At 49.6% G+C, this 25,663-nt stretch overlaps 12 protein-coding genes across 12 annotated transcripts; 4 read left to right on the plus strand and 8 right to left on the minus strand.

The window, feature by feature from the left end:
* Positions 1-1,845: 1,845 nt before the first annotated feature.
* On the minus strand, positions 1,846-3,511 carry rtt106 (putative negative regulator of DNA transposition (Rtt106); the record flags this gene model as incomplete). The annotated part of the gene is made up of 4 exons (XM_057146567.1): positions 1,846-2,420; positions 2,509-2,865; positions 2,969-3,313; positions 3,409-3,511. 4 exons carry the CDS (start codon positions 3,509-3,511, stop codon positions 1,846-1,848), a joined length of 1,380 nt encoding a protein of 459 aa, XP_057014453.1.
* Positions 3,512-3,863: 352 nt separating this feature from the next.
* N7473_000628 (mitochondrial 54S ribosomal protein uL24m) lies at positions 3,864-5,039 on the minus strand (the record flags this gene model as incomplete). The annotated part of the gene is made up of 2 exons (XM_057146568.1): positions 3,864-4,526; positions 4,623-5,039. The coding sequence occupies 2 exons, from the start codon at positions 5,037-5,039 to the stop codon at positions 3,864-3,866; spliced, it is 1,080 nt and encodes a 359-aa protein (XP_057014454.1).
* Positions 5,040-5,674: 635 nt separating this feature from the next.
* Positions 5,675-7,691, minus strand: N7473_000629 (fungal specific transcription factor domain-containing protein; the record flags this gene model as incomplete). Its single annotated transcript, XM_057146569.1, has 4 exons — positions 5,675-5,961; positions 6,034-7,330; positions 7,388-7,419; positions 7,472-7,691. The coding sequence occupies 4 exons, from the start codon at positions 7,689-7,691 to the stop codon at positions 5,675-5,677; spliced, it is 1,836 nt and encodes a 611-aa protein (XP_057014455.1).
* Positions 7,692-8,831: 1,140 nt separating this feature from the next.
* N7473_000630 (bZIP transcription factor) lies at positions 8,832-9,668 on the plus strand (the record flags this gene model as incomplete). Its single annotated transcript, XM_057146570.1, has 1 exon — positions 8,832-9,668. One exon carries the CDS (start codon positions 8,832-8,834, stop codon positions 9,666-9,668), a length of 837 nt encoding a protein of 278 aa, XP_057014456.1.
* A 128-nt stretch (positions 9,669-9,796) lies between these two features.
* Positions 9,797-10,968, minus strand: N7473_000631 (Homoserine dehydrogenase; the record flags this gene model as incomplete). The annotated part of the gene is made up of 2 exons (XM_057146571.1): positions 9,797-10,872; positions 10,938-10,968. 2 exons carry the CDS (start codon positions 10,966-10,968, stop codon positions 9,797-9,799), a joined length of 1,107 nt encoding a protein of 368 aa, XP_057014457.1.
* Positions 10,969-11,684: 716 nt separating this feature from the next.
* Positions 11,685-12,839, plus strand: N7473_000632 (uncharacterized protein; the record flags this gene model as incomplete). Its single annotated transcript, XM_057146572.1, has 1 exon — positions 11,685-12,839. The coding sequence occupies one exon, from the start codon at positions 11,685-11,687 to the stop codon at positions 12,837-12,839; it is 1,155 nt and encodes a 384-aa protein (XP_057014458.1).
* Positions 12,840-12,978: 139 nt separating this feature from the next.
* N7473_000633 (alpha/beta fold hydrolase) lies at positions 12,979-13,923 on the minus strand (the record flags this gene model as incomplete). The annotated part of the gene is made up of 1 exon (XM_057146573.1): positions 12,979-13,923. The coding sequence occupies one exon, from the start codon at positions 13,921-13,923 to the stop codon at positions 12,979-12,981; it is 945 nt and encodes a 314-aa protein (XP_057014459.1).
* A 2,590-nt stretch (positions 13,924-16,513) lies between these two features.
* Positions 16,514-17,534, plus strand: rho1 (Rho family GTPase RHO1; the record flags this gene model as incomplete). The annotated part of the gene is made up of 5 exons (XM_057146574.1): positions 16,514-16,581; positions 16,674-16,701; positions 16,871-17,068; positions 17,159-17,293; positions 17,373-17,534. The coding sequence occupies 5 exons, from the start codon at positions 16,514-16,516 to the stop codon at positions 17,532-17,534; spliced, it is 591 nt and encodes a 196-aa protein (XP_057014460.1).
* Positions 17,535-18,562: 1,028 nt separating this feature from the next.
* On the minus strand, positions 18,563-21,199 carry N7473_000635 (uncharacterized protein; the record flags this gene model as incomplete). The annotated part of the gene is made up of 4 exons (XM_057146575.1): positions 18,563-19,405; positions 19,460-20,743; positions 20,799-20,892; positions 20,952-21,199. 4 exons carry the CDS (start codon positions 21,197-21,199, stop codon positions 18,563-18,565), a joined length of 2,469 nt encoding a protein of 822 aa, XP_057014461.1.
* Positions 21,200-21,384: 185 nt separating this feature from the next.
* N7473_000636 (methionyl-tRNA formyltransferase) lies at positions 21,385-22,752 on the plus strand (the record flags this gene model as incomplete). The annotated part of the gene is made up of 4 exons (XM_057146576.1): positions 21,385-21,646; positions 21,709-21,779; positions 21,828-21,955; positions 22,011-22,752. 4 exons carry the CDS (start codon positions 21,385-21,387, stop codon positions 22,750-22,752), a joined length of 1,203 nt encoding a protein of 400 aa, XP_057014462.1.
* A 142-nt stretch (positions 22,753-22,894) lies between these two features.
* N7473_000637 (SDR family NAD(P)-dependent oxidoreductase) lies at positions 22,895-24,166 on the minus strand (the record flags this gene model as incomplete). The annotated part of the gene is made up of 10 exons (XM_057146577.1): positions 22,895-22,911; positions 22,961-23,039; positions 23,099-23,161; positions 23,215-23,303; positions 23,362-23,413; positions 23,471-23,578; positions 23,634-23,696; positions 23,758-23,844; positions 23,910-24,054; positions 24,117-24,166. The coding sequence occupies 10 exons, from the start codon at positions 24,164-24,166 to the stop codon at positions 22,895-22,897; spliced, it is 753 nt and encodes a 250-aa protein (XP_057014463.1).
* A 538-nt stretch (positions 24,167-24,704) lies between these two features.
* Positions 24,705-25,577, minus strand: N7473_000638 (glycosyltransferase family protein; the record flags this gene model as incomplete). The annotated part of the gene is made up of 2 exons (XM_057146578.1): positions 24,705-25,427; positions 25,494-25,577. 2 exons carry the CDS (start codon positions 25,575-25,577, stop codon positions 24,705-24,707), a joined length of 807 nt encoding a protein of 268 aa, XP_057014464.1.
* Between the last annotated feature and the right edge of the window lie 86 nt (positions 25,578-25,663).

A 25,663-nucleotide genomic window follows, 5' to 3' on the forward strand; every position in this document is an offset into this window, starting at 1 on the left:
GCGATTCCCGATATCTCAATGGGAATATGCAAGGCTGGGCCGATGTACTAGTGCACGCAGGGTCCAACGGACGAGCGAGGAGAGTCGGATTACCGGGCGAAATGACGGGCAAGCAATGGGCGCTAGCGTAGCAATCTGAGTGGAATTGAGACCTGCTGAGGAAGAACTGACGAACGAGATTCTCCAAGGCCAAAAGCTGGGGGGTTTCGGGCGGATGAGGCTAGGAGCGAGGTGAGAAGAACCGGAGGGTTTGCAGTGACACGCAGTAGGAGCGACAAAAAAAGAAAAAACGACAAAAGGAGCACCCGGAGGAGGACTCGACTGCAAGCACGAACCGTCGCACTGAACAGAGGGTTTCCGAGGTAGGGGAGGGAGGAGAAGGGGAGGGTGGAGATGAGGAGAAGAGAAGAGAGGGAGAAGTCGAGTGAAGCCAGGGAGCGGAGAGTACTCCGTATTGGGAGTGTATTTGGTACCCTTTGACTACGGGGGAGACACCAGAATTGGCGGTCGCGGGTGGTCACGCCTCGTACTGGCGTTACCGAGCGTTACCGCCTTTTTCGCGGGTCTCTCGAAAGGTCTTTTGTACCGAGTTTCTTCACCAGTTAACAAAGGTGTAAGATAAAAGTATTCCTGTTCCTTCCCAGGTTCATCATTCTTCCCTTTACAACCTATGGTAGTTATCTCTCTACGTAACTATGGAATAATAACGAAGGGAAAGACTCGACCCAACATCCTTGGGCGCTTGTGAAACATTCATTGCCCTAGGGCACAGACGCGGCGGTATCGTACCTGTGTCGAGCGCCTAGTGTGGTGCAGCTTTGTCCGTTGGTCCTTCGGGGTTTTTTTTTTCCTCCTCTTAGGCTTGGGCGCTACCCTGCAGGATCAGTGCTGCAGGCACGGCCACAGAGCCGGACTGCCTAAAGTTTGACTAGATGGCCGGGTCCGAACGGGAGGCTCTGATAGGAGGACTACGATGGTTCGTCGTTAAATGGAGTTGTACAGTCGGATTTTATAAAAAGTTCAAAATCATCTTATCGGTCACAAGCTGAATGATAGACTAGAAAATGACACGTAAGCTATCAAGAAAGACGATTCAAATGACCTTTAGGATGTCCGTTGGGCGGTTTCTCTGGTCTCTATATTCCGTTGTAGGAGCGGGTATCGCCGTACCAGCAGATTCCCGTACCGTATTATAATTGCGAGCCGAGTTTTCTCTCTCCCCATTGTTTCGGTTTGGTCACTTGCTCGTCATTACCGCTCCCGTTGGCTGGACTCGTTGGAATGCGCTTAAGAGACGAGAGGCGAGAGGCTAGAGCAAGCGGTAAGATTACGGGGCTTGGCACCTGACCTTGGATGGTCCCGGCCCTAAACCTGAAAGAATTTAACTTAATCATGTCCAAAATGTAATCTAAACTATGAAGTCACTGCGATCGACCTTCTGCCTTGGAAATCGAAGCAAGATCTGTAGTCAGTCTAGAACAAAGCTGGCCTAGCTTGTACCTACATGTAAGGCGCCCAGCCCTAACTGCCGCTTATTTATTTAGCAATTACGGGGTATGTTTTCAGGTAGAAAGGCAGATAGACTGACCCCTGGTCGCGGAATGGACACGTCTTCTTCGACCCACCACAGACGATCGTTAGATTCGACATCACAGAAGACGGTGAAGCAGAGTTTAGTAAGGGAAAGTTTCTAAGAAAAAGGTTTCAACATGCTCGATAGGACAGGGTTGAATGCCCCGCGAGAGCATTGAATAGCGATTCAATTCTAACAACTTCGGAAAGTATCGTGACACAAGGTCCCAGAGGAATAAATATTCAAATCCAGCGTCTCCAGCTATGGCTGGCCTATTCATCGTCGCCAACATCCTCGGCTTCACTACCGAGTTCCTGTTCAACCAAATTCTCATCTCCGTCGCTGACCTGGTCGGCATCCTCATGGAATTCGTCCTCATCCGAGTCTTCTTCGCTGCTGGAACCACTTCCATCGCTCCCATCGTCACTACCCGGATCGTAGTCTTCTTCGTCCTCGTCCTCCAGGTCTTCAAGCTCTTGCTGGGCTTTCTGTAGTTCACTCTCTTCTTCAGCCGCACCCTCAGCACCAGCAGTGCCATCTTCAGTTTTGTTGCCGCCGTTGACATTGTATTTCTTCGCCCGCCGTGCCTCTGCCAGACTGGCGTCTTGGAGACCGTGGCGCTTGATATAGGTATCGATACCGTCAAAGTCGGCCTGATCAATCATTGAGAATTCGAATTCTTGTGTATCATCCTCAGTGCCGCCACTCGGACGCGCCAAAATATTCAGGTTAAAGGTGCGCTGGAGGACCGAGGTATATGACACAGACTCGATGGTGTCAAATGAGAAAAACAGGAGCGGCTTCTTGAACGCAAAGAGAATGCCGGATGAAAGTAGGAAAAGGTAACCTATTTGGTAGACGAGTCAGTAAAGTTGAGGTGAAAGCGAGAGCGCCATTCTCAAAAACACTGTCAAAATATCAGAACGTAAACGCACCTTCTTTGCTGCCCCGGAAAGCCTTGACGTGGTATGCTTTCTCGGATTTGCGATGCGCCTCGGGCATCGCGCTCACAAATTGCCTCTCGTCAGGTCGCACGACACTAGTAGTAGTCAAGTTGTCGTTCAAGATCTTCCGGATCAGAGCCTCGGCAGTCTCCCCAGCATTATTCCCAATCTGTTGCCCCGATCCGTTGAATGCAGCCTTGGCTGGGCCATCGGGTACCGTAAAGACCATACATTCAAATGTGGTCATACCCTCAGGCGGCGGCGTAACTCCGTCAGCATACTCGGGAATGATACAAAAGTTGAATTGCTTCTGCGTCTTCTCGGGCACAGGGAGGCATAGGGCGTGGCCTAAGATCGGGCGACAAAGAACATTAGCAACTCATGCTCAATTACGGAAACGGACTCAAGTCAAAGAAATGAAAGGATTTAGGAAGGAAAACACAAAACTTACGAATTCGATCCATCGGGATTCCAAACTCCACCTGCTTTGTGGTCTGGTTTCTCGCACGCAGGTACCTGCTTCCAGCAGTGACCTCAAGTGTGAACTTCTTGCGTTGTGGGATAGCAAACGAGACATCCTCGACTGAGAACTGAATGGGCGCATCGCCCTTGATATCGACCGGCGCCTGCGCCGTTACTTCTGGTCCCCCATTTTGTATTTTGCGTTTCTTCGCGGCTGGACCCTCGCTGGGCGGCGGCACGAGCGGAAGGGAAGCAGTTTTGGCAGTCCTGGCCAGCAGGGAGGAGGTATATCGAGCGAGATCCTCAAAGAGAGGTGTGTGCTGCGGCGTAGCTCCTATATTTTCGAATTGAGCCAGGTTTGATCAGTGGGTGTTCATCAAATCGAAGTCGGATGGGAAGGCGTAGATATGCCGCCAGTTGGGTACGCACCGATCGCATCATAAACTCGTTTCTTGAGCGAGGGCTCGGTCGCGAACGCCTCCTCGATGGCGGTGATGGGCTTGCCTGCGGAATTGATTGCAGCGAATGCCATGGTTTTTTGCAACTGCCCAGGAAAGGGGAAGCAGTGCAGGGGAGATTGACGAAGAGAGAGTTGGAAACTAAGATTGAGAATGAATGGGCGCGGACGCGGAACCACCCATCCAAGGGTTCTCCCCTGGCGGCCCGCGTAATAGACTGGAAATGATAGACCCTACATTCGCCACTGTCTGTAGCCTCTGGTTTACTCGGGATTTGAAGAAGTCTGGGAATAGCCGTAAAAGAAAATGCACCCAGAGGGTAATAAATTGGTCGCATATGCCAGACTAGAATACAGTGGAAATTTATACACATCGCTATCTTTGAAAAAAGGAACAGCCCATCTCTTACACCCTTTCCGCACTTGCTCAAGCGGTCTGCTTGGCCTTACCAGCATTCTTGCTTGGCTTGGGAGCCGCATTCTGGCTCATGAAGCGCTCAACGAAGTTGGCGGTCTCCGAGTCCATCATCAAGTTGCCATTCTCATCCGTTCGAGCCTGTCTCGATTGGATGCTCTGCTCAACCTTCATCTTCTTCAATTCACCAGTAGGTGTCAAAATAGCCTGGCTGGCAAGGTATTCCTGGCGATATTCTTCCATGACCTTCTCCCGCACGTATTCCTCGTCGTGGCGAGTTCGGAATCGAGAGTATTTGTTGCGCAGTTCGTCAATAATGGTGGAGGGGAAAGGCGGGTTATCCAACGAAGGCACCCAGGTGCTTCCTTCAACTTCCATTCGTGTTGTGTCGAATTCTCCATCTTCATACTGCGGCTCCTCCTCGGTAGGCCAAGGAATTCGAATGTTCAGGCCAGAGACGTATCGAGTGAATTTGGGCACTTTGCTCCAGGAAGGTCGCTCGACGTATGGCCTTCCGGCATGGGCGTGTTGTACAATGTAGTCTTTGGTGGCTTTACCATCGGTCATCGCGAAGACCAGTCGAACGTCGTCCATTGGCACCGGCATGTTCTGGAGAAGAACATCGCTCTTGATTCCCATTGAAGCCTTCGCCCACTCGGGAACATTGATATCGGCCTGAAGAAAGTATCTCAGTTAGTGACTCCAGTCGAGAGAAAACACACTGTCCACAGATGGAACAATAACAAGGTTGGCAAGGGGACTCAATCGTACTTCATTGACGTTCTTGATCAGCAGAGTCTCGCTTTCCTCGTTGACCTGAGTGATCTCTTCGATCTTGCCTTGGTCCCGACCGCGAATAACGCAGACTCGGTCTCCGGGTGCGAAGAGGATGTGCTTTCGGCGGAGATGTTTCGGGATGCGCGGTGGGTGCATCAGGGCAGGATCAAGGGCACCATAGGTCGTGGCTTCCAGTCCCGTATCACGCTTCGGAGCCAGCTCTCCCTTCTTCCAGTCCTCCCAGCGGGCGTTTCGAGCTTCCTTGAGGTTGTCGATCATGGCCCGGTTGTATTCCTTTCGAGTCCGAATTGTGTCCTTGCGATCCACCAATTCCTCCTGCTGCCTGGCCCGAAAGAGCTTCTTCTGGGCCTGCTTCCTGGCAGCAGCCGTCCTTTGGATGACCTTTTGCATGTTGAGCGAGTGAGGGCCAGCAATGGCTAAATCGTTGCTGCTCGTCGACTCCGTAGAATGCGCGGACGGAAAATTGCGGCCGCATCTTGAACCACGTGATGCAGTTCCAATTACGTTGATTATGTAATCTCTACATACCACAGCGGAGTTGGAACATGGACCTCCAACCTGACCTTACCAGGTGAATCAGGTAAAGATGCAGAATCTCACACTGGAGGAGAGACAATGATAAGGAATTATTCCAGCTGTAACCCGCACACGTAAATCAATGTGTCTCCGGGATATATCTTTGTGAGTTTGGATCAGCTGGAACCGTTCGGTACCTACCGTGAGCCCAAAATATATACAGTGGTATTTCCAAACCTAGGTATGGAACCCCAGTGTATGGTTGGAAAACTTAGGCAGTCTGAGAATGCTAAGGATGACTTGATTTGGAGGGTATTGTAGGTATGTTTCATCTGTAGGTCGTACTTCAACCTAAGAAGCTAGCCTATATCTGAAAATCCAAGTCCGTACCTAATCTACCTAAAGTGGGCTGCGAGACTATTATCCGTCAACCGAGGCCTGTGTGCTACACCAGGTAAATCTCAACTTCGTAAGATTGGACAAACAATACGGAAGGCAAGCATGGGTATCTACTGTAGGCCCTGATCAAAATGACCATCATCTGCACCGCCCTGAGGTACATCTATGAATGAATGATCTCCGCCCAGCAGCATCAGGTTATCCCAGTATTTTTCATAAAAGTCGACGACACCGTTCGAGCCTGCGAAACGCGTATCATTGGTGCTGGGCAGGGAATCTTGTCCCAGATAGAACGTGGCGTCCATGAGATCAACATCTAATGGACTGTGTTCGTTATCGAAAACCGTCGAGGAGAGTTGGTTCTCGAGCGTTACGGGCGTGGCGAGGATCGAGTTCGCTGAAAAGTAGACAAAGCAATTAGCCACATGGGGATACAGAGAAATCATTACTGAGGGATGAGGCCACCTACCGTAGTCTGGTACTTCGCTCGCAGCTTGTAACCCGATGGGAGGGCTCGAAGGCTGTATTTGCTCAGGCGTCGCACCGTGCTGCAAATGGTTGTTCGTGACCTTGAGCATGATATGAAGAGCGTCTGTTGTCTTTGATGCCTCCTTAGATTGATGTCGCAAATGGTTCCAGATGTTATAAGCCCTCTCAATCTCCTGAGAAAGCTGCTTTCTCTCGTCCAAGATTACTCGTCGTTGCTCAAGCGACAGGTGCTGTTTCAAATCATAGCGAGACTGACAGGAGATTTCCAAGGAAATGATCATGGCAGCAGAACGGAAATGCACTGCGACTATTGGTGAAAAGAAGAAGGAGGTGTAGCCCAACTGACCACCGGAGCTGCTCGCATCGAAAATGTCTGACTGATGCTGAAGTACCGTCCTCGCGGCATCTAGGCAATCTCGTCGAGAATATGCATATGCGGGGTCGAGACGATGCTGCGCAAGATACCGACGATGGAGGTCACAGCGGGCCTTCTGATACATGAGGTTGATATTGTATCGGTCCATAATGGTGTTTGGTGAGTCTGCGATGGATTCACTCAGTGGTCGAAACTTTAAAGGAGGAGGAATATTTGCGTGAAGGTCTTTGAGTTTCCCGTCCAAGCGGAGAACTTCTTGATAGGGAACTCCCTTGACGGAACAGACCTTGCTGATAATTTCGGCGTCGGCAAACATTATTCTATTGAGCGCAACCGGGAAGAGGATTGCTGTTTTCTCTGTGAAAGGTCTTGCAGGAGGCAGTACTGTGGCTGCTGGATCTAAGTCCTCATCTGTCAAGTTGCGAGGCTCTTCCGTGTCCGATTGTGTCTGTACAGTAGTCGGCGGTAGACCAGCTTGCAGCGAGATGTAATGATCAAGAAGAGAGAGAATTGTCCAGACCCGCCGGCGCATCTCTCCATCAAACACGGAGATCTCGGGATAATGTTTTGAATCTCTGTGATATCCAGCATGAACGGCTAGCCTTGTGGCCAAGCTGAGGAGAACAGAGGGACCAAGATGGTTATCTGTGCTTCTAAGAATCTCCATTGCCACACAGAGAATGAGGGTTTCCATGGTATATCGACCGGGTGAGGTGTAGTTGGACATGGTAAGGCATTGTGATGCGAGTCTGTGATGCTCTGCAAAAGTCTCAGCGAGCTCACCGTCTGCTCGACCGGCGGTGGAAAATAACTGGAGCCCTGCTCCTGCGCATAGAATGCTGAAAAGATATGCAAGCCAGTTTATAGAAGCATCTTCTGGGTTTCTCCAAAATTGAGCGTACTAGATAGGAAAGAGGTGAGTACTTGAAATGCCAACTGTGTAGCGTTTGATGGTTACCTCTTTTGTAAATGTGGGTACGTGCATGAGAACTGTCTATCGATCAGCTTTGTGGCCACTTGGTACGGGTCTGAGGTATGATACCAAGTGTAGATTCTTTCGAATTCAAGTAAAGGGAAATCAAACGGTCTGCAACTGGTCGAGGCGGTAGTGCAGAAATGAGATCAGACTTGGGAGCAGTTATTGTATTGCCGAAGAAAAGCTCCGGGCCTGAGATTGCTGGAGCAAATGAATCATCGAGTTGATCTTCAGAGTATGAGTCTTCGGTCATTTGGAGATAATCCTTGACCTCAGCAATCTGCATGTTTGATTAGCCTTGTGATCAAAGTGGTATCAGTCCGAGGGAATAGCCTACCTCATTCAAGACTGCTTGCCAATGGGTTGGATCCACATATCGAGTTCCATCTTGATCAACTACCATGTTTCCAGTAAAGTCCTTCTGCAGTTCTGATTGGCTTTGTTCTGTGCTGGATCTAGGCTGGGGTTGTATAGTGTTGGAGATGAGGTGTTGGGAACTCCCTCCAGCGAGACCTGGCCCTTGAGGCTGGACATTGATCGCAGATAGTTGTTCAATGCGAGTTTGTATCTCACGAAGATGCTCTTGAATTCCTTGAGATTGCGTTCTTGTCAACCCTTGGGGGCCAGTAAAATGGCACATGTATGTTCTATTGTGCTTGATGCAATTGTCGCAGGGCTGCTGCCGATTACATTTTAGTCTACATTTCCAGTCAGTCTTGAATTTCATTTGTATCAATTCATGATTGAACGATATTAGTATCTCAACGAAAACACTTAATCGACAAATCAGGGTATAGATAGAGAAATTGCAACATCATAGGATAAGGTGCAGTGTAAGAGGATGGGGCACGGACTTTTTCTGTCGACACAGGACACAAGATAGCTTTGGCCTCGGCTTCCGTTTCTTCGCCGGTTGAGCGGTCGGATCTGCATTGGCATTTAAGTCCACGGAATCCATCCTGGCTCACGGTCAAACATTTGCTGCATAAATCCGTGTGGGCGATGGAGCTCGGTGTGAGGAGATCTCACCTTCTCGTGCCCCCTTCATCTTACCCGAATTCGAGCTAACCGCAAATGGCTACGTAGCGGGCCAGATCCCCAGTATACCAATCAAAAGTCATAGACATTTCACTAGCGCCGGACATATTTACGCTAGGGTCGGATTTGACCAAAATCTCCAGATGCTAACCATCGGACAAAGTAGTATTCGGTCCTTGGATGATCGTCGGAGATGATATGGCTGCGTAGATCAGCTTTAGAATATATAACATAGTCGGAGGCCCAGGCATACCTTGGCTCCTATTCCACTCAATATCTTCGAAACTTGCGACTCAAGTTCTTTTCAAAGTATTGAAGCTCAATCCATCTTGGAACACTACAAACTGTTTCCATCTCTGGCCCTAACCTTGGGATAGTGTCGACCATCATGCCTACCCAAACGAGATCTTCTCGATCATCTTTCGAAAACAGTCCCAATCAGATGCTATCCGACTGGGATTCTTCAGCAGAGACCACCGCACCAAGTGGAGCTCTCACACCACCCACTGGTTTCGCTTCAACATGGACCGACTTCATGCCTCCAACTAGTTCTCATAGCAATATTCTAGCACCCGATATGTCACAAAGATCACTATCTTCCGATATCCTATCCATGGATCCGACATTATTGGAGAGGATTGCGTTCAGCCTTGAACAATTCCCACCAGAGCCGAATCCTACAAGAATCGGCTTTTCTATGGCCGATTTCACATCAAACAATACTCACACGAATACTCTACATACACCGTCTGCTGTCCCGATGGCAATTTCAAATGGTCAGAGCCGGTTTGATATCAGCCATGAGCCCATTTCATCGCTCGAGACAAGCGCATATTATCCGTCTTTATTGCCCATTACGGATCAGCTACTGGACGTTCGCCGGCCTCAGCAGTTTACTCCTTCCCCAGACTATGTGACAGCTTTTGGTTTACCCGAACCTCAATATCTGAGACCGGTGCCGCAGAAGAAAACACCAACTGAAGAATCGGCTAGGAGTGTCTCGCCTTCCTCTCAAGACTCAGATGGGGACCATCTTCAGGAAAAGCGACGGCGAAACAAATTGGCTGCTCGGAGATTACGACAGAAGAAGATAAATCAAATGTCTGATCTTGAAGCAAGACTGGAAGAAATGACAAAAGAAAGAGATGATTTACGATTGAAAGCTGCCAAATGGGAGGGAGAAGTCATGGTATTGAGACAATTGCTTAAGGAGACCGTCAAATGAGGCTGAATTACAGAATATCCTGATTGTGAAGGTTTTTTGCATGTCAATTACAAAAACCCCGTACATAGAAATATTTGACATCATGAGACATTCATGTATTCTACTTTCTTCGATATTGCATAGACTAATCACTTTAAACGCTCCATGGCTTTCAACAAATCGGCCATCAACCCCATGGCCGTGATCTCACCTCCACCGCCACCACCTTGAAGTATTAGGGGATTGGTCCCATATCGCTTAGTATAAATACTGACAATTTGACTGCCTTGAAGATTGGCGATGGGGCTACCCTTCTCAACATGCCGGAGTCCAACTTCAATGGCCCCGGTAGTCACATCAATACTGCCAATATAGCGTAGAATCTTGCCCTGCTTCTCCGCCGAATTCTTTGCTGCATCCATGTGGGCATCGAACTTCGGCAATTCGCTCATGAACTGAGCAATACCCTCTGCCGATGACGGTATCGTTGATAACTCGACAGGGATCAATGATTCCACTGGGAAAGAATCGGGGCTGGTGACTTCGACACCGATCACCCGGGCGATGATCGTAAGTTTCCGTGCAAAATCGAGGCCGTTTAGATCATCACGAGGGTCTGGTTCCGTGTGTCCGATTTCCTTTGCATGAGAGACCAGGAAACTCCATTGTGCGCTGGATGTGCCATTTCCAGGCATAAACTCGCCTAACAGAAGCGAAAGTGTGCCGGAAAGAACTCCTTCAACCCGGATGATCGCATCGCCTGTTGAAACTAGATCTCGGAGCGTTGATAGGACCGGTAGAGTCCCTCCAACCGTACACTGGTGATAGACGAGGGCATTTCCCCGCACAGCAGAGGAAAAAATGTCATTAAATAGTGTAATGTCTTCAGAGAAGCCTTTTTTATTTGGCGTCACCACCGATACACCTCGTTCCAGAAAGATCGGGTAAGCTTGTGCTAGGGTGAGGTCGGATGTGTTGTCTACCACAATCGCCCTGCCTGGAGCGGATGCAAGGAATGCTGCAATCTCAGCCGGTGGTAAAGCGTTTGATTTGGCTAGAGATGGCGACTTTGCAGCATCTTCCCACGTAGTGAATGGGATACATGGTGAATACGTTGGCGCCGCGGACATGAGCGTTTGCGTCGAGCGGGCTAGCAGAACAAGCTTCGGAGGGTTTGATAGTTGTCCGAGTTGCTCTAGGAACGCATTGCCAACACCGCCAACACCTTTGCATACCATCAGTAACTCAGCCAGATCAGAGATTATGAAAGTTAAGCGAGATTTATCAGACCCACGATTCCGAGATAAATAGGTGTAGTCATGCTTCGTGAGCCCTTGTGTGAGCGATCCCAAAGTGGGATGTCTTCAATTGGCTTTGAGGACTTGAACTTTGCAGTGAATTTTCAGCAAGGTTGGTCTAAACTCAGGACTCGGAGTTTGGAAAGGTGTTTGAGTTGGAAGCCTCTCCACCTTTCAGTAACTACCAGAGCCGATCACCCACTTGATGACTCACCATAATGGTGGACCTGAATTGATCCCTGAACCATGAGGCACCTCGTCAGGAAAGCCTGCTGCTTCATGATTTTCTAATCTTCTTTCTAGTTCTCCTTCCAAAAGTCTGAATTAAAATGTCACCATCTACGACACGCTATAATGAAAGCCTGAACAAGGACAAAACTGAGGCCTTGGGGCCTTAGGCTTAGGCCTCTTCGTGGTCCATCTGTTCCTCCACTTCATCTCTCTCTCTCGTCCTTACATATCATCTATGGACACACTTCCTCGATACCCAGTTCATGATTTTTCTGAAGGATTGGTTTTTTATCTATTAAGGTTCTTGAGAAACAATGACTTGGTTTGTTCATCGTTGATGGGATTGACGGGTGCCTAGATTTTGGAAAAGGATAGTGTCGCCCAGCTAGGTGGCTGGTCTGGAATCTAGGAATCATCAAGTACTTCTTGCATTTGAAAATTGAAAGGTACTATTATCTTCACTCAACATCTCTTTAACGCCGTCTTCTCAACTGAACGATCCACAACTATGTCACACCATGATCTGCATCCCAACACCAATGAGAGGGAATCACCTCGTCAACTCCGCGTAGAGAATGATCTTGAAAAAGTGTCCAACTATGCCATTCTCACCCAGTGCCTTTCGCTAAACCTAGTCATTTTGACTTCATCTTCCTTCGCTCGCCTGATTCAAGAGGCTCGTACTCGCCCGGAGCTTCAGAGCATCAACGAGATTGGAGTTGGGCTACAAGGGGCCGTGTTTGAGCAAGTGGGAGAGCGCCTAGTTTTCAAAAAGGAAAAGCCGGAGAACGAAAATCTGCCCTCTAATCTACAAAATGAATATCAAATGCATTCTGCAGTCTCCGATGCGTTCCAGTGTTACGGCGCGACAACTTCCTGTCGTGTCCGAGTTCCTCGAGCCTACGAATTTATTTCGAGGGCCAAAGAGGATCAGTTCTGGAACGATGTTTTCCCTACGATCCCATCTGCCTACCAAGAATATGGAGATGTAGTGAAAATGGAACGAATTTTGCCTCTTCCCAAGGTTGTGCGAAAGGCTCTGCTAGCGCATTTTTATGGCTCTCCGGGGCAGCTGGACTCAACCGAGCTCGAACGCGCTCTTGGCAACACCAAGAATAAGCATTGCCTCGCACGAGTGTATTTGGGCCAGACTACCGGTCCAATCGCCCGAGATTCGATCTCGTTGAGGAACTTTCCTCTCTATCTGAACACTATGAATGACTTTGTCATGGATGTCAAAACCTTGGCAAAGGAAGTTGGCAAAGCATATGCTATCATGCACTGGTCTGCCTGTGTCAACAGTGATGATGTGGAGTTCGTCCTCGGAACTTCCATCGTTCAAAGACAAGGTTCAGATGCTGAACCACTTGGACTCCAGCATCGAAGGGTGGGGCTTTATTTGCTCGATTTTGGGCAATGCGAGAAGGTTGATCTCTGGCAGGAACCGGATGTGGTATATCAAGCATTCAAAGGTGCTATGGTTACCGGTGACAATCGCCTTTTTATTCCCAATTGCCAATCAACCCCCGATCTCTTTGCTGAATTCAGAAGTGGTTACTGTGAGGCTGGTGAGCTAATCTTGGCGGAGCGGAAGCTGGAAGATAGATTTGACATGGAAGATTTTATGCGCGAGTACGAGGAGTATGCCGGGGATTTTCTTTGATCGCTACTGGGAAAAAGCTCCTCCTCGTTCGACTTTCCTTGGAAAGTCCCAATTGTATATATAGCTGCCTCACGTATTACCACGCTGCCTGTGGTCGTTGAATATCCAAATTTGGTTATCAACCATCAAGACATCGTGCCTATATCTTTGTAGTAGATACGGATACCAAATCTCTCAACATCTCTGTAGCATGTTCGTGAATAGTAATATGGGTATCCCCTTCATACTCTCGCAAGATGGCTTGAGGTATATGCTCTGCAAGATAACGCCCCCGTTCGACAGGGACGTTGACGTCTTTCGTTCCCTGCCACACGAGGACCTTCTTAACTTTGATATCCTTCAAGTCGAATCCCCACTCTGAGGTCAACATCTGTCCGTCCTTCACGTTAGGATCTGCACCCTGCGTGAAACTTTCTCGCACAGCAGCAATCATGATATCCACTTTGGCAGGGTATTTCTCCGCGAATACTAGATCTGCGGGCGGCATATTCTTCATTTGAGATCTCATTAATTGGTCCAGCTTTGCTGGATCTGGGTCTTGAGCAGGTCTGCCGATTTTCGAATTCATGAAATACCGAACCAGCCATGGCGCATAGGCCACGAGGTTCAGGGTAACTTTCAGATCAATACTTGCACCCTTCGTACCAAGTGCCCAAGGACCAGGACCAGAGACAATACCAACTCCAAGCAATTCATTCTCTGCTCGCTCATGTGCACAAGCGAGAGCATGAGGCCCACCAGCTGAAACGCCGATGATATAGTATCGCTCGAGTTTTAGATGCCGCACCAACTCTCGGACATCGACAGGCCAATCGAGGAGCTTGCGCTTTGGCTGTGGAGAGGATAGACCGATGCCCGGGCGATCGATGCCGATAATACGCACGTTCAACTCACTCGCTGCGAAGTGGAATACAGCACTCTCCAGTCGGGAACCTGGCCAACCATGGAAAACTAAGATTGTGGTAGCATCCTTATTGAGAGATCCAAATTCCGCATAGCCCAGTGCGCGACCATTGGAGAGCGTGACAGATTGCTTATGTCGAGCTTGCAGCAATGGGTCCTGCAATATGGAGGCGCTAGCCATACTGGTCGATCGGGGGGTCCTGTGGCTTTCGCTAGTGGAAGGAGCGCTTGTGACAGAAATAAACCAACGACGCCGCACCAGGTTCTTGATTGGAATAACGGGTTTGAAGGTTACTTTCTGTGTTTGTAGTGAAGCGTTCGGACTGACGGGTACAAAGTATGTGTCAGTAGCTAAATAGCGCCGGAAGTAAAGCGCTAACCTAGCAACTCGCGTCCACTCATGAAGCGCTGTAGGGTGTAGCCTAGCGGACCATTCCACACATAGAAAAGTCTGACTTCTCCTATTTCCGAACGATAGAAGAAAGGGAGACCAGAAAATCACTTGGCCCCCGGTTCTAGAACTATTTTTAGTCAGCCAAGTTCCTGGAACGTCGAGACGCGGCTCTGAGTCTCTAACTCCTTTCACGATTTTTGAGGAGATGTGCTGGACTCAGGTCTCCACCGCTTCATGTTCCCCGACGGATCAGGCCTAAGCCAACTCCAGGGATGCACGTTTCAAGTGGATCTGGAACTCGGGAAGTAATACGAGGGGCGTAAGTGATTGGATAGGAGAAGGTGAAGGAGGTGGGGGGCCATATCGGTAGATTTGCGATTGTCCGCCGATGGGAATGGAGCTGAAGGCCCCCTTTTTAGACAACCTATTGCTGTAAATTTTGACCAGAAGTATCAGGTGAGTTTGAATATGGCTAAGATGAGAAGAGAAATGAATTAAATGTTTTCAGCCGCGCAAAACTTCACTGGATCTTGTAGTTAGTGACCGCCACCTGTGCAGGGTGATGTGTCAGGACGAGTGAAGGTGTAGCAAGCCATTGGAGGAATCATCACTATGTAAACAGTCGAGTCAAGCATTCGAGGAACTGTAGGTATCCATAGCCACGCAACATGGATACACTGCCTTACAGTAGGCCTCACTCAAGTTACACAGCTCATTATTAACATTCATTATTCCTCAGCACCAAAGAGCGCAGAATCAGAGAAAGGATCCCTGGATGAAAAAAGAAACGAAATATCGTCAATGATAGGCAATATTAGGCAGGATGTTTACCTGCAGGTTATGCGTTATCTGCACGCACCATGAAACAGTGTATAGATTTAAATAGTTACTGTGGTGTTATAAAACAGCTGAGGTACCCCGGAAGTAAGTACCTTGGTCATCTTAGACATTCTCCTAGGCCACCCCATTATGATCGATCATCTGGGGTTAGCGCGTTTAGCTGATACTCACAGCCACAGGCTTGGAGTAGTAGCATACATAGTATGAGGTGTTGTACTGATAGCCCTAGCCCACGAAAGGAAGAAGAGAAGATGTCCATGGCCCAGACGCAGGCAGACAGCGAGGCGGATCGTACTAATTAGGACACGAGACTCCCTGTGCTCATATGTGGCAGGGCATATTTCAACCTGTGTGTGGTGGCAGGCAGTCATAGATTTCGTATTAAACCATTGGAATGAGTTGTTGAAGTTTAGAAGCCCTTTTTCCCCCTTTCCTCAACTATGATATCAGAATCTCCGACCATGGCATAACCCAGGCATGTCACAGCCACGGTGGCTGTGGCTACGGGAAGAATAAAGAGTGGGCCTCGGAGACCTCAGACCTGTGACGCGGAAAGTTGGAAATAGACCTGCTCAGCCACACATACATAACCTGCTAGGGCTGGTCGAGTAACGGTATTACGGGGGGAGAGGGTCGAGGGAGATCCCCGGTCGCAAGAGACCGTAGCTACACAAGGTAACTAATGAGTAGTAATGTTAGCTGAAACAAAGGCCCCGATTGGGGGAAGGAGGTTAGCCTAGGTGCATATCAGGCACGCCTAGCCAGTAGATGTCAGCTAAGTGGTCGAGACATCTTGATAGAGTCGCATTTCGAACCTCGAGTGTCTCTAAGAACGGTTTTTGAAGCCCCTGGCAGTCATTCAAGTCGAGTACTTTGTCGAGAGTTCCCTCCAAATAACAAAACCAGGGAGCCCCTGGAAAAATACATGGGGGATACCGAGGAAAACGGCAATTAACCACAACAAATAATGGAGAAGCACGAATCTGACCATCGAGTAAACGGCCGAGTTACGATTAGATTACAATGCTCCGCCTCCTTTCCACCGTCAAAGTGGTCAAATCCCGTACACGAGATACCACGATACCAACGAGATACGGTCGGTACTGCCACCGCCCAGGCAGTCTGGCCTCTATCGTCTCCTCCACCTCCCAAGTCATCAAATATTCTCCTCCATCCTCCATCGGAAATCTTCTTGCTTCCATCCTCTCTTTCTTCTAGCTGCCGCAAATTTGCTTTAGCTAGCTTTGTCTCTACCACCTATTCCCGTGAAACCTACGCCGTTGCGCCCCCTTTGAATCACAGTACGCCAAACACCCTTTCTCCCTGAGGCCTCCTCACTCCCCTCTCCCACCCATCCCGGCAGCCTGAACTTGTCCCTTTCCCAACCCTCCTGATAGACCTGTCCTGCTTGTCTATCCCACCCCCTTTCTCCCTTCCCACTGTCTCCAACTTCCACAGTGCTCGTCGACTCATCCAACACCTCATCTAACTCCCGAAATCTCTTATCATTGCTAACATCTCTTTGCCCCGTGTCAAGATGGCCGAGATCCGTCGCAAGCTCGTCATCGTCGGCGATGGTGCCTGCGGTAAGACCTGTCTGCTCATGTAAGTACTTTGACATCAGAACTACCCACTCCGCATCTTCCCCCTTGAATCCCCCTCCCTTCGATCAACCGACTGACACAACTTTCTTTCAGCGTTTTCTCGAAGGGCACTTTCCCTGAGGTGAGCCATACCCCCGGGCTCCGATGCCCCGAACCTAAAATCCCGGAATCTCCTATCTTTCAGTCGCCCTACCACTACACAACGATACTCTTTGCTACTTGCTTCTTTACTCTCGGGAAACCGCGTCTACCCGCTCGCCATGCACACGTTCTGACTCTTGCCGCTCCAGGTGTACGTCCCCACCGTTTTCGAGAACTACGTCGCCGATGTCGAGGTCGATGGCAAGCACGTTGAGCTCGCCCTTTGGGATACGGCTGGCCAAGAAGATTACGATCGTCTCCGTCCCTTGTCATACCCCGATTCCCACGTTATCCTGATCTGTTTCGCCGTCGACTCTCCCGATTCGCTCGACAACGTCCAGGAGAAGGTTAGTGCCTTGAAACTTTGAATACCTCTCGAGGAGCAACGAGCGACCTGCTTCTTCGTTGCCGGAGCCATGCTGACGCGGTCTTTTTAGTGGATTTCCGAGGTTCTCCACTTCTGCCAGGGCCTCCCCATTATCCTGGTTGGCTGTAAGAAGGATCTGCGCCACGACCCCAAGACCATTGAGGAGCTGCACAAGACCTCCCAGAGCCCCGTTACTGCCGAGCAGGTACGTTCATTTTGATATTGCGGATTCCCTTTCCGAAATTCTCAAGGAGAACCCTTGAATACTAATGCGCCTGCTATAGGGTGAGGAGATCCGCAAGAAGATTGGTGCCTACAAGTACCTCGAGTGCTCTGCCCGTACCAACGAGGGTGTCCGTGAGGTCTTCGAGGCCGCTACCCGCGCTGCCCTCCTTAAGGTCGGCAAGAGCAAGCCCGGCAAGAAGAGCAAGTGCTCGATCCTGTAAACTACCCCGGCCGTGCAGCGCTCCGGCTCGAGCGAAACAACCCGACCAACAGCCGAGATTCGGGAACAATTTGGATAATTCTGATTCCCCCTGGAGAAATTAAAAGAGGTTCGAGGAGAGGGGGGGAAAGGCTGCTGGATCCCGCATGCGATAATCGTGGACAGTGTCGAATTCGGGCCACCTGAAGTCATCTGCAATTTTTTTCCCCTTTGTTGTCGTCTCCCCATTTTGTGTTTTTCCTCCCCCCAATTCCCATCCCGCAATTTTCGTCGTTGGTCGCAGACTTCTTGTGTTTCTCCTCCTTTTTTGCCTTGATTTTACAGAATTTGTCTAGGGAGGCGTTGTCTTCATCATAACCCTGTGGGCTTTTTCTTCTTTTTCCTGTCCCGTCTTCCTCCTGCCCCTACGCCCTATTTACCCTCTATTTTCTTTCAATCCGACTCTATGGAATCTGGATCACAATGACAAAGTGCCTCAAATTTACACTTGTGGCAGTATAAATTTTCTAAAAAAACACATAACACCCGACAAGATTTGCCTTTTGGATGTAGCCGGTACTGTATAAGGTTAGATTGGATAATGCTTTCTATTTGCCTCTCTCATCTAGGTGGCCTGGCATCAACACTTGGTATCCTCCTACTCTCTCATTCTTATCCCGCTGTATGATGGTAGATGGTTTTTTTACCTAACGAATATATCCCGGGTGAAGCATTTGACCAATGTGATACCTCGATTTCCGCTTGAACCGCACTTGTCCGTTTTGTCCTTTTTTCTCCGCGGACCAGGACCAAGATCAAGGTTACAGATATCCGATGATAGGGCACGTGGCATAGACGGGCAGAGGACCGGGTATACATAATCGAGACGGTAATGAGTAAGTGGTGCATATCCATGATAAATCAGCTCGATGAAATGTTAAGCAGCCTACACAAGTAGAAGATCAGATCATTTCAATGATGACTTCATACACATAAAGCTTAATGCGAGACTATATACATATTGCTCCTAACATAACACGCCAAGCAAAATCACCTATTCAAGTTCAAAAGCCCCTCAATATACCGCCTCGCATCCATCCCCAACCCCTCCACTAACTTCGACGGAGTAGTATCAGCCCTCGAAGCAGCAAGTTTCGATGACGATGCACCGCCCAGATCACGGAAGAACCTCGCTCCACTGCTCATACGGGCATGGCCCGACGAAGAAACGTAGTCACTCGCCTTACGCACGATGAACGCTTCTTGCGGTTCAGGAATAAGCTCTGGAACCAGGGATGAGGGGACTGGAATTTGATTGTCCTCAGTCATGGAGGAGAGCGCGGTGGAGGAAGATGCAGATGAGAGGGCGTGTGACCGGTGACTTTGTGTGCTGGGGACTGGAATGCGGACCCAGACGATCCACCACCCGCGGCTGGTTTTGCAGGTGCGTTCTAGTTCTTGGGGTCGGGGGCGGGTGTCGATGTATGTGGAGAGGAGGCGCTGGTGGATTGCTATGCTCTCGACGCGTGACCATGATGGTGTGTTTGGGGTTTGGGATGGAGAGGGTGATGGAGTTCTCTGGGCTTGGGAGGTCTCGTTTGGACGGGTGGGAGTTCCGAGGCAAGGGATGTTGGGGATTGAGGAGCGGATTGTTAGGTTTGATGGGTCGTATACTATGTCGTAGACGGGTTGGCTGCGTGTTGAGAAGCGTTTGCTTGGATCGCCGGTCGTTTCGGACGTGAAGATGCGAGAGGCGGCTGTTGTAAGCGACGTTGATGATAGAAGTGGTTTTTGAAGGGGGCCTAGTTGGTGATGGATGCTGGAGTATAGTGCGGGAGATGATAGAGCCGGGGTGTCTGGGTCGAAGAGAAAAGTGAACATAAATGGTTGATGCTGTGAAAATATTAGTCCGGTTGAAGAAGTTCATAAATGTAGAATTATACATACCACGTAGATTACTGCTTGGAGCTTCTTCATACTCTCGCCTGAAGAGTCTGCTAATCGTACGTGAACTGATCGATGGACTATGCGGCTCCTAGGCCGTCCAGCATCTGATTCCGGCTCTGGGCTTCCTTCTTCGATGTCATCCAACCTGTCTAGATCATCGCGTGGCCCTAGTACGAAGCGGCCAGGGACATTGATTTTTGTCTCAGTCCGAGGTCCATCCATTGGGAGCTTCGGAGCTGGCGGAGTGCGTACATCGGTTGAAGAAGATCCACTATTTTGTGGTTTCCCAGCAGTGGGTTGTCCTGGCTGTGCCGAAGAGCTCTCAGGAGGTGGTGAGGATGCCGTCGACGTGGGTGCTGATTTGTTAGAAAAGCTCCACGCAGAACCATATCCTAGAGTGAGGTATTTCATGACTGTGTCCGTTCCGAACGCTGACTTGTCGGCCAGCTGATCATTGCTGGACGGCGAGTTTCCGGTTCCCTTTTCAGGACTGTTCTCTTTCTGGACATCTGGAGGCGGTTGTGGCATTGCCATGATAAGGGGCCGAGGTATCCCTGGGGTACGTGTTCTTTCCGGCGTGATAGGTTGGCTGGGAGCTCGTGCTCGTTTTCTGCGAGGCTTTCGTCGGCGTAGTGAGGTCGGATCCCGCCCGATTCCATACGCCGCGTCGCCGTATCGGTATATCCATTCCATCCAGTGGGATAACTGAGCCAGGGACCGTCGATCCACAGCGCCAGCGCCGGAAAAGACTACACCATCAGCTGGCCGAGGATCAGAGTCTGAACCTAACCATGCATTCTCACTGTCGCCCATAGTGGTCGGTGGTGACCCCCCAGCTTGTCCGGGCAGATCACCAAATCTCGAGACAACCAAGTCCAGCAGGCCATCTGTTCGGGTGATAAAGTCTTCAAGGACTTCTCTTTCACCACTACCCCATTCTTCCTCTCCGACACCAATGCCCAGTTCTCCTCCTGCGGCAAGTTTGATGCCGTTATACATATCCACAATCGGGTTTCCAGACAAGAGCAGTTCCCAATTCAATGTAAACTTTTCCCAGAACCGGTCTAGGAAGAGACAGAACGAGGATCGTCCAACACGATTGTAGAGCTCGGTCATAGTGAAATCGTGGAGAAGTAGGAATATGGAGTGTGCGCGGCGCAATTGTTGAATGAGTAGCTGCGGTGGCCCCATTTCTCTCGCTGAATACTGATATGAGGGGGGACTTGATTTATCGGTCGACGAAGTTTGAGTTAGATCGGCGGGTAACCGGGTGAGGTCGATAGACTGGTATTGTCTTAGATACGTTCGTCATACTGTTCATCTGCCTAGCTATACTCACGGCAACTATCCACCAATCCTTCTCCAGTTCGAGCACGATGACCCGCGCCTTATCAGTTTCGATGTACTCGAGTGGTTTGCCAGAGGAGAAATTACTGTATAACGGTACACATGAGCCTCGGTCATTTGCGGAGATCAAGAGAGTGAATCCCACCTGGCAAAGCTCACCATCCCCTGCGCCAGGCCTATCTGGCGCAGCTTCCGATTCATGTCATCCCCAGAAAGTTTGCTGCCATCTTCCTCGGCCGTCGCATCATTCGTTTCTTGTAGATTGCCCGATCTCGAGGTGTAGAACACGATCTGGTCCTCTAATGTCTCGTCCGTGGGGCCCAAAGTTGGGTTGTAGATGGCGAGATAAGATAGCTGCGCAGGTATCACAGAGTCGGCCTCTGTTTCAGGCATCGCATCGCTAGCGCTCGCTGCTCAAATTCAGCGATCGCAAAGCAGTTGTGGGGTAATTGCGTCGCGACGAAGTCGAGGCAACGATCATGTTGACATCACGTGGCGACGTTATCGATAAGTCGGATTGTCCCGAGCAGTGAACGGCTCTTGGCCAGCGGTTTCTGTAGTCGCAAGACCAGCCAAATATGTTCGTGGTTCGTGGTAGCAGCGCCTTTGGGCTCTGCAGGCACTCTGCTGCTGCTGCTCGATGGCCTGCACACCGGAGCTATGCTACTCGTTCATTTGATCCGCTTCGGATCCTCTTTTGCGGCTCCGACGACTTTAGTATTGCCTCCTTGAAAGCTCTCTACGACTACCGTTTGAAAAATCCCGACCAGATCTCGTCCATAGATGTGGTCTGTCGGCCAGGAAAACGGGTCGGAAGGGGTTTGAAGAAAATTCGCGAGAGTCAGTTGCACTTTCTTGAGCTAATTGAAGTTGCTCTAAGATCTAACTAGAGATTCAAACAGTGCCAATCAAGGAAGCTGCATCTGCACTATCTCTCCCCGTTCATGAAATCGATACATTCAGAGGATGGACTGTAAATATTAGCTTCTGTTATGGGTTTCTATTTTACTAATTGTGCTAGCCCCCCGAGACTCCGAATGGTCCTATCAACCTGATTATCGCTGTATCCTTTGGGCTGTTCGTGCCTCCGCGCATTTTGAATGCTGCGAAGTATGGAGGCTTGAACGTGCACCCCTCCCTGCTTCCAGAGTACGTAAATTAACCTACCGAGGCGTTTTGAACCAAGAGAACTAATATGATCCAGCTTCCGTGGCCCAGCGCCATTGCACCACACGCTTTTAGCAGGGAGAACCAAGACTGGCGTGACACTTCAGACATTGCACCACAAGAGCTTCGACCATGGAAAAATTCTTGCTCAATCTCCAGCTCCTGGCTTCGATATTCCCAACCCCGAGTCCTGTACTGTGCCCGAGTTGACCAGCTTGGTTTCAGTCAAAGGTGCCCAGCTACTGTTTGACGGCATCCAGAATGGCCTATTTGTACCTCCAGTACAAGACGCAGGATGGCTTTCTGAGAAAGACACCCAAAACCTCATCCATGCTGCCAAGATCATGCCTGAAGATAGACACGTTGACTGGGCAAATTGGGACCTAGTCAACTTCAACCGACGCAACCGAGTCCTTGGCAACCTATGGAGCAAAGCACTCGTGGCAAGCAAACCGGGAGATGGACCCATCTCATTTCAACAAAAGCGTGTCATCCTTACAGATGTCGAAGAAGTGGACCCTCCCAAGGGATCCGAGGCTTTCGCAATTCTTCCTGGATTGCCATTCACGAATGCTCCTCACCCAGTGGAGCCAAAGAAGAACAGGGCGCTTTATGTATTCACCAAGGATGGAAAGGCGCTTCGTATCAACCACTTGAAGGTGGAGGGAGAACCGGTCGCCGAGGGACTACGCGCTGCAATCAAGGCGCGCATGTTTGGTGATCGGTCTATCCAGTCTGGCGGTGCCGAGTTTACTCCTTTCCGCAACCCTCTTATATGAGGGCAATGCAAAATGTATAATATGGTTCTATTCTATCAGCTTGATACCCTTTATAATGTTGAGAGCCTGTATAAATTTGTTTCCCGAGAAGTGATTGAGATTTCCGCCTGTATGCGCAAGGCCCTCTGAACTAATTTCATTCTTAACGGAATCCAGAATCTGGATTGGTTAGCAAAGTGTCATTCTTGCTAGGAATCAATGCTCATACCGACTTGGACGGCTTGGCCCGTCATAGAAGAGTTCCTCGCAATGGAGAGATATGCATCTGCGGTGTCCTCGACCTCAGGCTATCATAAGAGTTAATGAGAAATCGCACAAACTGAAAAAAAAATTGAGAATCACTTACCGTATGCCCAAGCGCCGTCCTGTCCTCCCAGCCCTTAATCTGCTCGGGAGAAAAGCGTTTGCCCTAGGATGATGTGAGTTAACGTCTTATACAGGAAGAATTGATGCGTTCCTTACCCATTCAGTAAGGAGAAGGCCGGGGCACACGGCATTTACCCGGACCTTCGGACCCTGTGATTGCGCCAGGCACTTCATGAGATGAATTGCTTTGAGGATTAGGATCAGCGGGTTGTTTGAATTTTAATCATATCATGAAGTGCTTACATGCTGACTTGGTCACTGCGTACGGTATACTGCTACCGCTGGGGGTAACACCCTGAAATCAATGTCAGTCTCAGTAACCAGGCGCTAATTATCATCAAGTTAAGCGTACCGCAGTTGAGGAAGTCAGAATAAAGACACCACCATCAGGATTGGCATTGAAAGTGGGCAAAGCAGCCTTGAAAAGGTGGAAGTTGCTCTTGACATTAATTGACCAGCACTATCATGGTTAGCCTTCTTAATGCAAGGAGTAACGTGTTTAGGTGTTAAGTCACCTTATCCCAATCCGCGTCGTCCATTGCATCCAGGTCGCTGAATTTGGTCATCTTCGTCCAGCCCTTGTCCGGGGATTAGTATTTCTCAGAGTATACTAACAGAAAGCAACGAAGAGCTACTCACGGCGTTTGAAATGACAACATCGATACCTCCTAGCTGCTCGATGGTGGTTTTCACGACATTGGTACAATCGCTCTGGCTTCCTGCATCCTATATCCATCAGAGAATCAGCCACGTAATTTATTTTAGAGTAAAAGAGCCGAGTCTACTCATACACCCTGGACAGTAATCGTCTTCACGTTATATTGGGCTGCCAGTTCCGAGGCAACTTTATCGGCGGTCTCCTTGCTTGATGCATAGTTGATAGCGACATTGCTTCCTTCTGCAGCGAACCTCTGAGCGATTACAGCACCAAGACCTCTGTGAATCTCAGATTAGTCATAGTTCTGTGCTTGATCTGTTCATAATAGGGATAGCAATACCGCGATCCACCAGTAATCAGGACATTCCGACCCTTCAAAGAGTAAGGCATGGTGGATTGATCTGTTTGAAAGACTTGGATTGCAGAGAAAGTAGGTCCGACTCAATGCCGAAATGCGCAATGGTATCAGATATAACTGCCTGGCGAATGTTCGACGGGGCACTTCCGTTCGGGGGATGCGGGGCTAATTATGCGATTGCAGACCCCAGGCGCGATAGTTTATCAGGCACAGTGGGGACTGCGACGGGATTATTCCGATGCTGACCATGTACTTTCACACTTTTTGTAGCTGAGCGGTTCTCTTTGAGAACAGTTATACTCACCGCAGTTATGTACTCTACACTTGTTAACCATACAGAGAGATTTCGTGGCGGCCCGGATTAAACTGTTCTCTAGTCCCCACATCGGTATGTGGAGGGGGAAAGTACCCCGGCGTTCAACTTCGGCCAGAATGCCGAGAATCAAGTAAACCTTTCATTATCATGTGTGGTTTCCTTGGAGTAAAAAGCTAACTGAGACTCATCTCCCATTGAATGGCATGGTATGCATATGCGTCATAGAGAAGGATAGCGCTCACGGAGAAGGCAGTTCAAAGTACTACCCAGCCACAGTATTCCGATTCCTTCATACCCCACCAAGCTCGCCGTCCAGCCAAAGGAAGCCATTGAACAAGGAACTTGTCGGCAATGGGGAGAAGTATCCGTCCAGAAACGCTTAGTGTCCGAACGCGAGCCCACGATTCCACGTAAACGGTCCGGAGCCTTGATATCTCGGGCTTAGAGCCCCGGCCAGAAGCCCAACGGAAACAATAAATGAAGAATCGGATGAACTTCGCGGCGAGTATCATACACACAGCTACAGCGGGACCGTTGGAGATGATAATATCGGGGTGTTTGGAAGTGTACTGCGTAGGGAGTGGACGCTGGTTGGGGTGTCGTCCTAGTAGAACGAGAAGACAGGTCCAGAAGCAGTGGAGTGTCGAGAATGGCGCCGTCAAGTATGATTGATGCACCCGTCGTGCCCGTGGAATGGTGACGATGGCATAGTTCTCGGTCAGTTCCTTGCTGTCCTTCTGTTGCGCAATTGTGTCTTCAAACTCGACGGCCTTTTGAGTGCTAAGGTCATCGCCAGAGCTCACAACGTAGGTGCGGTAGGTGTAGATGGAATAGTCAAAGTTGTTCTCCAAAATTGCCAACATTTCAGCTGTGTGTCCACCGCTACCTAGCACGACAAGGAGGTGGACAGGGGTGCCTCTCCGACGGACTTTGGGGAGCGAGGCATTCTGAGAGATTACAAGAGAGACCAGGATGATCTAGTTTAGCCCGACAATTAGTTCTGTAGAGCATGCATCATTCCAAGAGCCTCCATTTAGACGCACAAGGAGGATGAGAAACCCAATGGCGGCTAGAGAGCCGAATATCTTCAAGGGAAGATCCCAGAGAGTCTGTGGAGTCGAGGCCATGATGTCACTGCGGATGCGTGCTTGAAGGAGGGGAAGAGAAGACAGGCGGTTGCTATGGCGAAAGAGGCATGATTAAATAGGCAAGT

Source organism: Penicillium subrubescens, assembly GCF_028828155.1.
Source record: "Penicillium subrubescens strain IBT 31985 chromosome Unknown utg000001l_segment0_segment0, whole genome shotgun sequence".
NCBI classification, from domain to species: Eukaryota; Fungi; Ascomycota; class Eurotiomycetes; order Eurotiales; family Aspergillaceae; genus Penicillium; species Penicillium subrubescens.